The sequence below is a fragment of the Lepus europaeus genome, chromosome 17, assembly GCF_033115175.1.
Source record: "Lepus europaeus isolate LE1 chromosome 17, mLepTim1.pri, whole genome shotgun sequence".
NCBI classification, from domain to species: Eukaryota; Metazoa; Chordata; class Mammalia; order Lagomorpha; family Leporidae; genus Lepus; species Lepus europaeus.
The window spans coordinates 50,331,305-50,344,529 of NC_084843.1; the positions used below are offsets into that span (position 1 = coordinate 50,331,305).

The window sequence follows — 13,225 nt, forward strand, 5'->3', positions numbered from 1 at the left end:
CAATGGGTTCAGCTTCTGCCTGTGATGCCAGCATCCCAAATGGACACAAGTTCATGTCCCAGCTGCTCTACTTCTGATCTGATGCCTATATGAGATGTCCGTGCTGCAGGGGGTGGCTGAACCCACTGAGCCACAATGCCAGCCTGAAAGTACCTTTTTTTGAAATCGCCTTGTATGCCAGTCCTACCAGGTCAAAGAGCAACATTTATGAAACACAACAGACTTCGTAAGTACCATGTAGCTTAGCTTTCAAAAAAAGAATTGCAACCCAAGAGAGATTAAGAATTCATGAAGGATATTGAAATAATCTGGGAGAAAAGTGAGAGTTAAAAGAATCTGGAAATAATAGCTTCAAAAATATAATGTGAATATATTTTCTTACAAATTTTCTATAGACTTTGTAAGCTTTCCATTATCATTTCACCTTCTCCTTACTCATTTTTTAAAAAGATGTATTTGAAAGGCAGAGTTGCAGAGCGAGGAAGAGAGGAAGGAAGAGAGAGAGAGAGAGAGAGAGAGAGAGAGAGAAACCCATCTTCCACCCATTGTCTCATCCCCAAATGGCCACAATAGCCAGGCTGAAGTCAGGAGCCAGGGGCTTCATCTGGGTCTCCCTTATGAGCCTTATGAGTGCAGGGGCCAGAGTACCTGGGCCATCTTCTGCTGCTTTTCCAGGTGCATTAGCCAGGAGCAAGATTGGAAATGGAGCAGCAAAGACTCTAAAAGATGCTTGCATGGAATGCCCTGTTGATGGCAGCTTAACCCACTGTGCTACAATGCTGGCCCCGGCCTTACCTGTTTTTGACTTGCAGAATTCTTGGGTTTTGGAAAGACATATGTTTGATTAAAGACTGAATCATCACAATATTTGTAGACTGCTATTGTGGGTGGGGTTAAAGTTAGATTGAATGGAAGTTCATGCCTTAGGTATAGAAAACAGCAATAAATGCTAACAAATCTCAGTCCTAGCTTGAAACTTGGGGAAAAAAAAAGATTTTAGTCATTCTTTCGACTTCTACTTGCAAACAAATACTGAATCAAGGAGCCATGGCTATTACCTTCATCCATGCCATTAAGCAGTTCAGTTAAATCTTCATTTTTACTGTCAAACTGATGCTCCTTCCATGTTTCACCATTTTCACTCCGAAGAACTATGAGTTCTCTCTCTTTTCCTCTCATGGACCCAAAGTGAGGGATTTCCACTATGACAGGGCTGGAAAAAAATCCACATTATTTTGGTATCAAATTAAATATATTTATAACGTCATAGCTTTAAACTTATTCTATTAACAGTAACCATTTGAAAATCAGAGGTGCCACTAAGGTTGGGAATGATTTCAAAGCTGCAGAATCATTTGCTAATTAAATAATAAAATATTAGAAGCCTGGTAACATGCCGTCATTCATTCATTCACAAACAATTATTGAAGGCCTATTATGTGTTAGGCATTGGACTTAATGGGGAAAATAGCATGAATAAATAGGAATTTTAAATCAAGGAATTAAAAGTTATTAAAATAGGCCATTAGAAAGTTGGTCCATTTTTTAAAAACCACAGTAAATATATTGTACAAAAATGCTAATGTTTTAAAAGGACACAGTCATTTCTTTAAAAAAAGAAAAGTCCATAAATGTCTTAATTTGGAAAATTATTGCTACTTTTTCCCCTTCACAAGAAAACAATTGGTTTATCAATCTACTCCCTCCAACAGTCAGTTTCTACGACTTGCCTGGCCTGTATGGTTCACATAATTTCTATGATTTCCAATTTGTGAACAGGCAGTGGGCAACTTAGTTTCCTGGCTCTAAGGTAACCTGTATAGAATATTTAAACTTTCTGAAAAAATCACTCCTTGGCTTGAAATGATCACATAATCACATATTTTTGACAGTGTCCTTTTGAAAAGGAATATAAAAGAATGGCTGCAAATTGAAGACAGCCAATCAAGCCAGGGGAATCTTTTTTTTTTTTTTTTAATTTTAAAATAGGATAAATACTGAAAAAGATGAATGGAAGTAAGCAGACCACAATCACACACAGTTTATGTAGTTGGATTGTGCAGCTTTATTTTGTGACATTTAAGTAGACAGTATCATTATTCTCCTACAGAGGTTGTATGTAACCTCACTTCTTAGTCTGTGCATTTATGTGCATGTAATAAATAGAAGATATAGGCTTGAGTAGGTAAGAACATAAAAAGGGATAGTCATTTGATCAAGCAACATAAATAAAACATATGCATAATAGATTAATGATGGAAGCATTCACTTAAATTGGAGATAATAAATATGATAATTTTACTTTTGGCACAATAATTATCAACTAATTCAAATTAGAGATTTCATTTTTTATTATATCTTTATTAGGTAAAAACAAAATAAATAATTCCTAATGATTTGTTAAAAGTTTCAAGAGTTAAGAAATTTACCATTATTTTTATCCAACCCTGATAATCAGACATTAAATTTTATTTACTTTTTCTTTGTGCAAAAGATACAATCTTTGCAGGTTAATGTGTCAGATACTGTCTCTGTAAATACTTAAGGAATGTGGCATTGTGTATGACATTCAACCATACTGGAGGGAAGATATGAACAAAGTCTTTGACCAAGGTGAAAGCCAGGCATTAACTTTTCATAACCGGTTCCTTCATGCAGACTGCCAAGGCAAGTACACAAACCAGACAGACAAGCGAACAAACAACACATACCAACACATTTCAGCTTCAACAAAACAAAACAAAATGATTTAATAACTTCAAAGGAATAGTCTCAGCTACCTAATAAATTTTTTAGTAATTTAACATCTTGGTATTCCCAACTCTTTTCAAAATCAGTTTAGTTACAGATGACTTTTTCCTCTCAAAGTCCATAAAATTGTATAGTAGGCAAAAGCACTTTTTGTGAAGATCTAATTCCACACAAATGTACATATATATATTTATACACATACAAATATATCATTCATAGCAAATGTTGACTCAAAGCCTACAGATACCTAAGTTATACTGGGCTAAAACTAAAGACCGTCATTCTGTCTTAAAAAGTTTCATATTCCGAAGAAACACTTCAAATTAAAGAAAGGCTTACGAAAGCACAAAGTTATGAAAGCAGAATGCTTGCAGAGAATTTCACATGCTTGAAAAGCACAGGTAGGTAGCAGTGCTACATCAAGTCAAGCCACTATGATTTGTCTCTTTCAGTGACACACATCAACTGAAAGCATTTTAAAAAAACTGAAAAAAATAAACTTAAGACAAGAATAAGACCATGGGTGTGACAGAAAAAAATTGCAAATGGAAAAAAAAAATTGTGACATTCTGTATCTTGTCTATTAAAGATCCTACCCAATAAATTTTGTTCCTTGAGGCCCAAGCTGCAGGATTCGGCTAACCAAGCTCTCACCCTCATTTACAGGGGGAGGATTGGTAGGAAGATGCAGTTTACTGAATAACATCCATGCAGCAGGAAGAGAAACGAGAAGGGGAGATTGTGAACACGCTGCCAGTCACGACAGAGCCTGCCTGATTTGCACCCAAGTGCCACCTCAGACAATGAATTACATTTATTGTTTTCCCTTTTTGTAAAATACCGTATCACAAAGGATTGCTCCTTAAAAATATCTTTAAAAACACAGGTCCCCAAAGCAGTTATTTATACAATGTGGTGAGATAATTCCAGCGTCTTCGATTTTGTCCTAAGAATGGTGCCTTGACTTCTAAGGGCGCCACTGGGATTCCGTGCACTTGCTGAGCAGTTAACATGCGTCTCTGTTAGTAAAAGCTTTGACCAGCAAGCTGAGTTCAGGACAGATCAGCCTGTTAGTCTTTCACAGAGTCATACAGCTTTGTGACCTTTGACACTACACTAACAGTATACTCAGTCAGGTCCAACTAAGGACTTCCAACTGTTAACTTCTTAACAAGGGTAGAGAAAATCAACATTGTGGTAGAAGGGCCAAGAATAAAATTGACAAAACAACTTACCCTAAAAATTGTGCCCCAGCAGGACCCATTTCTACCAGCCTACTGGCTAATCCCTCTCCTTCCACCATAGGGGGTGGGTTGGCCAGTTTATGCCTCTTTACCAAACGGCAGGTGATTCGGGTTGGGGCTGTACACTTGCGTGGAGGAATGATGATTCGCATCCCGTGGTGCCGGCTGCCTCTCATGGAGCCACCTCTTGCATCCACCATAAAGCTAACCAGAAACCTGCAGGGAGAAGATCAGAGGCCAAATCAAGGATGGAAATAAACCGGCTTTACAGCTGGGTTAGAAATCAAATATGAAGGCAAGTGATAGACAACATAGCTACCATTTCCTCCCTTTAAAGATCAACTGGAAGTGAATACGGTGGAGTCACATCACACATGCATTTAACTTGTGCCCTGGGAAAAACTGGCACACAACAGATTTTTAGTGGACCGTGGTTCCCCATCAGAAGCCATCTACTTTACCAGATACTCAAAGGAATTGTCAATGTTTCCAAACTGAAATAGGAACTGGCTATTGAAAGGCTTCTCATTTATAGTTACCCAAAACTAAAATACTCAACACTGTCTGTGGTCTTTCTGAGTAGTTTCAGGTATATTGAAAGGTCAAGTTTAACTCTACGTGGTTTTTGCCACATGCTACTGACTACAGAACTTTCTACCCTACAAGTAGGATGAAACTCCACAGTATGTCTTAAGGTATCCAGCTCATAAAATGCCTAGTTCATCATACCAACACTCTAATTTTTACTAGAAAGAAGCAGAATATAAGAATAAAAGCAGAAAATGCCTAGCTTTACTAAGGCAATTTTGATGGAAAGGGATTACATCTTTTTGGTATGAATATGACCTTAAAAGCAATATGAAATCAACTATAGTTGAACATGGATATAAAGTAGTGCCAAAAAAATGGAAGTTTTTATATTTTTAGAAAAAAAAAAATCTCCAAATTACATAATTCAGTCACTAGCCTTTACACTGAAGTGAATAAGGAAAAAACTCCTCACAGGTACACATGGAAACTTCAGAAATCCATTGTGTCACACCGGGGTAAGAACACACTGGAATGACTGCTTTTTGTCATGCATGAGGGATCCGGAGTCACCAAGTTACAAGGGCTCTGCTAAGGTAAGTAAGTGAGCCCAGCAGACAGAAGAGTGCAGGCTGCTTAAGGGGATAAGAACACATATCCTTGCATTATAATTGCCACATCTGAACATATACTTCTTATTAAAACAGCCCCAATTTTTGAGAATGAGAAAATGGTTTGAATTCTGAAAGTACTTTTGGAGAAAGTAATAACCCCATCCATCAAAAGTGTTTCTTTTATCTAAAAAGTTCTACAACCCTGCAAATAGATTGTAAGACCCTGCATGAACTTCCTCTCTGTGGCTCATCTCCTGAAGACTGACAATTCTTGACCTTGAAAGACTGACCTTTTCAACAAAACAAATTAGCCTGTGGTCCCCCTGGAGTTAGGTGATAGGATGAGGGGATCAATTTTCAGTTAATCAGATTTCCAGAACCAACTCAGATCATAAGTAAGGTGAACTCACCTTCATACCCTGCTACTCACTGTGGGTTGAACCATTTTAATTGATTAATCTGTTTCTGATAAAATTGGCTTGGATAAAACTCATAAATTTTATGAATTAATCTGTCTTTGATAAAATTCCATCTGTTTTGAGGCAGTGAAACCAGAGGAGAAAAGACAGACTCAACTTCAATAAGAAAACAAGAGTCATTCCTCTCTATTCAAATACAAAGATATTTGCTTACTTAGGCAAGAGTCCACTTGACTTGTTTCCAGTGCTTAACAATATGAGGCACATATTAAATTGCTCTGAGTGCCAAAAATTTTTCTTAGACATACCTACTTAACAACTACTGCTATTTAGTAATGAGAATAAGGTGATACCATTATAAAGAAGCCCAAGACACAATCCGATCTTTCCCTGCACTTAGTAGTTAAAATCAATTTGTCATTGGGAACAACAGTAGCAGAGAATGGACTAGAAATAATTCAAGACAAAGTCTGTGTTGGGAAATTCAGTTGTGTTAGTACAAACACACACTGGAGTGTTTCCTCGGAGAATGAATGGTCGCCCTGGCAACAGTTAAGTCTCAATATACAGTGATTCAGATCCAGTCTGTCTTATTGACTGCTTGATGTGCAGAGCCAAGCAAAGTTCTACCACACAATACAGTAAATGCTTAGGGAATCAATTCATGGACACAACTGGTGTGCTACATGTGCTTATGAACTGCATAGGTGAGACTTGGTTACTAATGACGGGTTGATGGATGGACGGACAGACACAGATGGACAGATGGATGGGTGGAGGAATAGATGGATGCATAGGCAGATGACTGTAGCTGAGCAGCCTGCAAGCAGAGTATAAAGGTTATGAGTGTCAATATAAAAATATCCTGGCTACAAAGGATATCAGAACCAAGTGGACAAAGTGACAGGGCTCAGATGATTTTAATGACAAAGTGGAAGAATCTCTCTCTGCATTCTGCATAGCACACAGTCTGTTGTTTGGTACTCATGAACAATGATTTATTGTTCTAAGGTTTTCAACATCACAAGGTCAACAAACAGAAGAAAGATGGGAGTCTATGTTAAGCAGGATATGGGTGCTCTTAACTAAAACATTATGAATTGGAATAATTTGTCTTCCAAACTCATTCCTTATATAATCTATACAAAAGGGAAAAAAAAAAAGGGCATGCAACATACCTTATAGAAACAAATTAAAAGGTGATGTTAAATAATATTTATATCTTGTAAATATTCAAGCTACCACATGAATTCTATAAATTATCCTAATTCTACAAATTATTTATTGTGAATTCTACAAATTATATTTATGAATGCTTCTAATTGTAGGAACAGCAGAATGAAATACTACAGACATTGACACAATCTAACTGTGGGGAAAATTCACATAAATTAAAGATCCAAAAAGGATGGGTCACATAAAGGACACAGTCATCACCTTGAATCATACTGAGGAAGTGGAGAAGAATAGCTGCAAAATAATTTAGAAAGCAAATGGGAAAAAATTAATGTAAGATAATTAGAAGCAAGCAACAGAAAATGTCAATGACAAGCAAAGGAAAAATAAAAACCATCAGAAAGTGAAACCATAACGTTTGGCATTCGTGGGACAACCTGGAGAAGTATTTGCCTTACATGGCTGTAGAAACTCCGCCACGGATCTGGCATCAGGGAACTATTTCCAGGCAGACACCAAGGCCACACCACCTGCCATTACTTTTGTTCCATTTCACATGTATTGTCTTCAATAAAGTTCAAGAGGAGGAAAGCCAGTCTGCATGTTCCAATATATCATTGTCTCCACCGTATGAGAAAATTGATTTCTCATTTGATTATCCTAGGATTCTTCAACTTCTCAGTTACCAAACTAATCCCTGGCACTTTTCTTTCACATGGAGACAGTGCAAAGTGATGTTTCTAAGTCTTTGTAACATGGTGGCTAAGTCACCAAGCTTGATGCAAAAAACTCTTAAACCCATCTGTTTGCTAAATGTATTCTGAGTGTTTTATACTTTCCTTCTCAAATTTGATATTTTTTCAGACCCACATACATATATAATATAAACCATACAAATATTTGAAGCAGTTTAAAAATTAATATACTTTAATCACTCAAGTTTTTCTGAGTTAAAGAAATGCAATGTTAATATTCAAAGACCATCAGGAGTTTACAATTTATAAGACACTTTTATGTAAATTACTTCCATTTGAATTATACTGCATTATGTTTGTAAAAATTATGAGGCAAAATTCTATGATATTTTACATAACCTGCAGCATTCAATTCTCAGACTTTTCATTATCCCCAATGGGGATAATGAGTAGTATCTACCTTTTAGTGTCATTTGAAGGTTCAGATAAATATTAAATGACACAATACACATAAAGGATTTAGTACAATATCAGAAACATCGACAGACTAGATAAATGTTAGCTACTACATCCAATTTGTTTTAATTAGCAGTAATAGTACTTTATATGACAGTTCACCAATGTTAATTATTGTTAACTTCTTTGATTCCAAACTAATCTCCCCTTATCCTTGATCAAAACTAATTTATGGCCTCAATGCCAGTTACAGAGGCAAAAATACCTTGAGACATTCACCACTTTTTTAAATTATTTCTTACTCTGTTTCTGTTGATATCAATTATCCCAAGTTTGAAGCACACACAGGTAAAGGATCTAATATTTAAAAATGCACTGTTTCATCAGTTCAGTAATGGAAGCAAGTCATCTTCTAGCCACCTATGTGACACACCACTGACCGGGGAGGCTGCAAGGAGGAGCCATCTGTTGAGGTTTTTACTACAAATCCTTTGGGGTACAGATACAGGGACTTTAAAAAGTCCATGGGAAATGGAATTAGATTCTGGTGCAAAAATATTTTGAAATCCATAGATAGTTTTTGCATAACACATATTTCCCTTGAACTTCTTGAAGACCTCTAAGAAACATGGATTTCAAAAACATTCTGCATCAAAATAAACATCTTTTAAGCCCATTTCCATGAACTTTTTGAAGTACTCTTGTATATTTAAACATGTAAATGTTTTTATTTCTTTATTTTCTTTATTTTTCCCTATTTATTTATTTATTTGTTATATTCTTAATACAACTTAATTGCAATTTTATTTTAGGAGTACAGAAGGTAGCAAATGATCAGATGTTTCAAGTTTGTATTTCAAGTTTAAATGTAACAAAGAAAAAAATCATTTGTCAAATGAAAGACCTATATCTTATGTGGAAAGAAATGAGAAAAGAAGAGCTTACAGCTTATTTTAAAACTAAATATTAGAATGAAATTCACCTACCATTAGAAGCAAAATACAAAATCAATGTGGTAAATTAACAGAAATATATATATGTATATAATTTTTTATTGGAAAGAAAAGTCAGATACCCAGATTCATTTTATTAGTAAAATGAGGAAAATGTTCAATTTTTCAAAAGAAAAAAATCAAACACCTAGGTAATCAGAATAACCAAGAAATGCTGATGTACCAATTTGATTATGTTTTCCAATAGTATACATTTATTAATAGAAATAGATACACCGATCTTTTGCTCGGAAAAATATTTGCTGATGATTTACAAATGCTTGTCATATGTACTCACTAATGAATATATATTTATCACATGAGTGTATTAACATAAGTGATGCTTGTCAATCTGAAGTTACAACTGCATGTAATCAGTGCAATATTAACCTAGTAGGACAAGATAAGTGACAGTTGGGTTACTTACCCTGAATGAATAGGGCTTGAGACAAGATTGACATTGTCTAAGGTGTCTGCAGCCCAGCTGTAATGTCTAAGGGAATCTGAATCAAATTCCCTCGTGAACGTTAGATGCTGCAAAATAAAATAGCATACAGCATATCAATAGACCATACAATACACTGGTCACTCCACACATACAAAATATATCTTTATTTCTCTATAAGTCCAAATACACTAACATTCACAATTGAAATTCTCTTCTAGAGGTCTACACTAAAGCTCAATAAAAGAATATTTAAAAAATAAAATCTATAGATACACACCATATTATTCCAATGTTTTGTGAAAGTGCCCTGGCTAATTGGCATGGCAAAAGGTGTATCATCCTCACTAATTTCAACTGTGATTTTAAGCACTTGGACACCTCACCAAATTAATTCTCCAATAATTTTAAAAATCAAAGTCTCAATTCTCAAAATAACAAGTTCAAGTTCAATCTTGCCAACTTCTGATTCCAGGTGGAGAACAGTAGTAGCTAGCAGCAGCCTGGTGCTTCCACAGAGTCAACCAGTCAGAAGGCAGAAACGGGAATCCAATGTATCAGAAGGTACTTGTGCATCAAGAATGTAAAGAGCTGCACACTGGAGAGGCTAGCATCTTAAACGTTGTGACTTTGCCCTGCCATTTTTAACTTCAGGCAGCTAAGGTTTAGATACAGTTCTTCCCCACCAAATGGGAGTCCCAATGTAATAGCGTGAGAGATGGTGGAATTTTCAAGAGATAATTAGATTATAGGGATGCTATTCTCAAGAATGGAACAGTGTCTCTCTCTCAAAGTCAGATGTCTTTGGTGAGTTAGGTCTTATGGGACTGGATTAGTTACTGTGAGAGTGAGTTTTTCTCTTTTTTTGAAGGTTTTTATTTAATGAATACAAATTTCATATGTACAGCTTTTAGGGATATAGTGTTTCTTCCCCCTATTCCCGACCTCCAAACCCCACTCCAATCTCACCTCCTACTCCCTCTCACATTCCATTTTCAATTAAGATTCGTTTTTAATTGACTTTATATAAAGAAGACCAACTCTACACTAATTAGAGATTTCAACTATTTGCACCCTCAGACACACAAAGTATGAAGTACAGTTTGAAGACAAGTTTTACTATTAATTCTCATAGTACACCTCATTAAGGACAGAGGTCCAACACGGGGAGCAAGTATGAGAGTGAGTTGTAAGCAAGGCCCCTTGTGCTTCTCTGTTGTGAGCTGAGCAGCAGGTGGCCTCCTTGGGAGCTGAGCAGAAACCAGGTTCTTGGATCTCCAGAACCATGAGCTAAATAAACTGCTCGTGTTCACAGAACACCCAGCCTCAGAGGCTTTGCTATAGGAACAAGGAAGCAACTCAGAGAAGGGCATCTGTCATTTACCAGCACAAACAGAATATAACTGAACTTATAAGGGCCTCTGCAGTGGGATAGATTTGGGTGGCATCAGACAGGCTACAGCTGTACACTGAGAACATTTACTGAATCTCTGACAAGCATGTGGACTTTTTGGAAGTTTCATGAGAACATGACAGAGGAGTTTAGAACCTGTAATGGGAAGAGGACTCACACATCATACCATGATTTCAAATAAGGACGCTGCAGAGCACGTAAAAACTAGAGAGAGTTTGAGATCTACCAGGGCTCCAAAGCAGCCTCATTTCCAAAATATCTTGATCGGACTCAAATGAGCATCCACGCACTACTCTTTGCCAGCAGATAGAGAGACAGTGAACCCTCTCTGGAAGAATATATTACTACCAGCGGTGTCTGTCTACACTTTTTCCAAGACCATGTCCAGCATAAAATGAAAACTTGCCAAGGATGGGCAGAGCACATGAACAAAAGCAGAAAGACAAAACAAAATAAAAGCAAACCAGGTACTATACACAGACTCTCAGATCATCTCAATTTTGAGGTCAGTTAACAAGAACTTTATAATAACAATGATTTGTATATTTAAGAAAATAAGGAAAAAGAGAAAATAAATTGAAAGGCAGGGAATTCAACTGACCGCTAGACTATATAGATATAAAAGAAACAATCAAATGGGCACTTGTTCAATTCTAAATAAAACAGTTCTTGACTTAGGCACAATAGAAAACAGAGTTAGTGAATTGGAACAATAAATGGAAGACTAGACACAAGGAAGGATAGGTTAAAAAAAAATAGAGATGGATCCTGTGGTACAGCAAGCTAAGCTCGGGATGCCTACATCCCATCTTGGATTGCTAGGGTTTAGTCCTGCCTCCAGTTCTGATACAGCTTCCTGCTAATGCACACCTCAGAAGGCATCAGATGATGACTCAAGTACCTGGGCCCCTGCCACCCATGGGAGACCTGGATGACTTCTGGGCTTCTGGTTGTCCCAACCCAGCTGTTTTGAGCATATGGGGAATGAGCCAGTCTCTTCTCTGTCCCCTCCTCTTTCTGTGTTGCTCTGCTTTTCAAATAAATGAAAATACATAAGCAAACTTTAAACATTAGAGAAAAAAGTGTGAGACATATGAACATGATAAAACACTTTAACATAGGCTCTCAAAAGTAGTTCAGAAAAGATAATGAGGTAGAAGCTATATTTGAAAAGATAATGGGGGCTGGTACTGTGGCGTAGCAGGTAAAGCTGCCACCTGCAGTGCAGGCATCCCAAAGAGTGCCAGTTTGAGTCCCAGCTGCTCCACTTCCGATCCAGCTTTCTGCTACGGCCTGGGAAAGCAGTACAAGATGGCCCAAGTCCTTGGGCCCCTGCACCCCGTGGGAGCCCATGGGAGACCAGGAAGAAGCTCCTGGTTCCTGGCTTCAGATTGGCGCAGCTCCAGCTGTTGAAGTCATCTGGGGAGTGAACCAGTGGATGGAAGACCTCTCTCTCTCTGGGCCTCTGCCTCTCTGTAACTGCCTTTCAAATAAATAAATAAATCTTAAAAAAAAAAAAAAGATAATGACTAAGGATGCTCCCAATCTGATAAAAATTATCATCTCACAGAGAAAAAAAAAAAAGCTCTCAATTTTGCTGTGCTAAAAGTCAGCTTCTACTAAAATCCCAATGAGAGTCAAATATTTAAAAATGCACCCCACTCCACATACACCCCAAGTATAATAAAAGACAAGACAGGAGGATTGGTAGAAATTCTCTTTAAAAAGTGGTCTGCTCTGCATTACCTCCTCACTGATTTATCAAACTGCCCCCTGCACACCAGCAACCTGGCATAAACACTAGAGGCAGAACAGACGTCAGAGGCACCATTCTCAAGATGGGGATGAACAGAAAGCTCATATTGAGTGCTTAGCATCCCGGCCTCTTCCTTTACTGGTCTCCCAGAGGCCAACAGTTAGGGACAGCGCTTCTAGGCAGAGCGAAGGAAGTCCCTGAGCATCCTGACCCATCGTCCATTGCAATTTCCCAGATTAATGTCCCAGGCTTTTTCCTTCAGTGCAACACATGGCTGACAAGCTTGACGCCATGCAGACAGCTTCCAAAGAACTTACTTATGAGCAGACAGCCAAGAGCCACAAGATGGTTAAGAAAAGCACCTAACATCAAAAACAAAACGAATTTAAAAGCAAATGGAATGAAGGCAAGTTGGAGGAAACAGGCTTTTCAGGAGAAGAAAAAAATAATTTATTGATACTCAGAGAACGAAGAGATCTTTTTGCACCCGTGAAACAAGAAAATGCTTTGGAAAAAACATTTAGAGAAAAAGAACTCTTGGAAAGTAAAAAAGATGATGATAGCATCTAAAAATCAGGAGGATGCTTTTACAATAGAAAATAGGAGGGAAAATACAAGGAAGCAAATGATAAGAAGTTTCAAAATCTCCTCCTTCCTCAAAAAAAAAAAAAAAAAAAAAAAAGAAGTTCTAGACAGAAAATCAGTGAAATTCAGGAGGAGAAATCAAGGAAGGAA

At 37.2% G+C, this 13,225-nt stretch overlaps 1 protein-coding gene across 4 annotated transcripts in view; it reads right to left on the reverse strand.

Annotated features, from left to right (window-relative positions):
* Positions 1 to 13,225, reverse strand: part of ANK3 (ankyrin 3) — a 348,893-nt gene that overhangs the window by 72,045 nt on the left and 263,623 nt on the right. For all 4 annotated transcript variants that reach the window (XM_062214422.1, XM_062214423.1, XM_062214424.1 and 1 more), the window contains 3 exons: positions 9,303 to 9,409; positions 3,987 to 4,211; positions 1,059 to 1,213 (listed from right to left, as the gene is read on the reverse strand). In XM_062214422.1, coding sequence (XP_062070406.1) covers positions 1,059 to 1,213; positions 3,987 to 4,211; positions 9,303 to 9,409 — 487 coding nt within the window. The remainder of the gene's footprint in view (positions 1 to 1,058; positions 1,214 to 3,986; positions 4,212 to 9,302; positions 9,410 to 13,225) is intronic.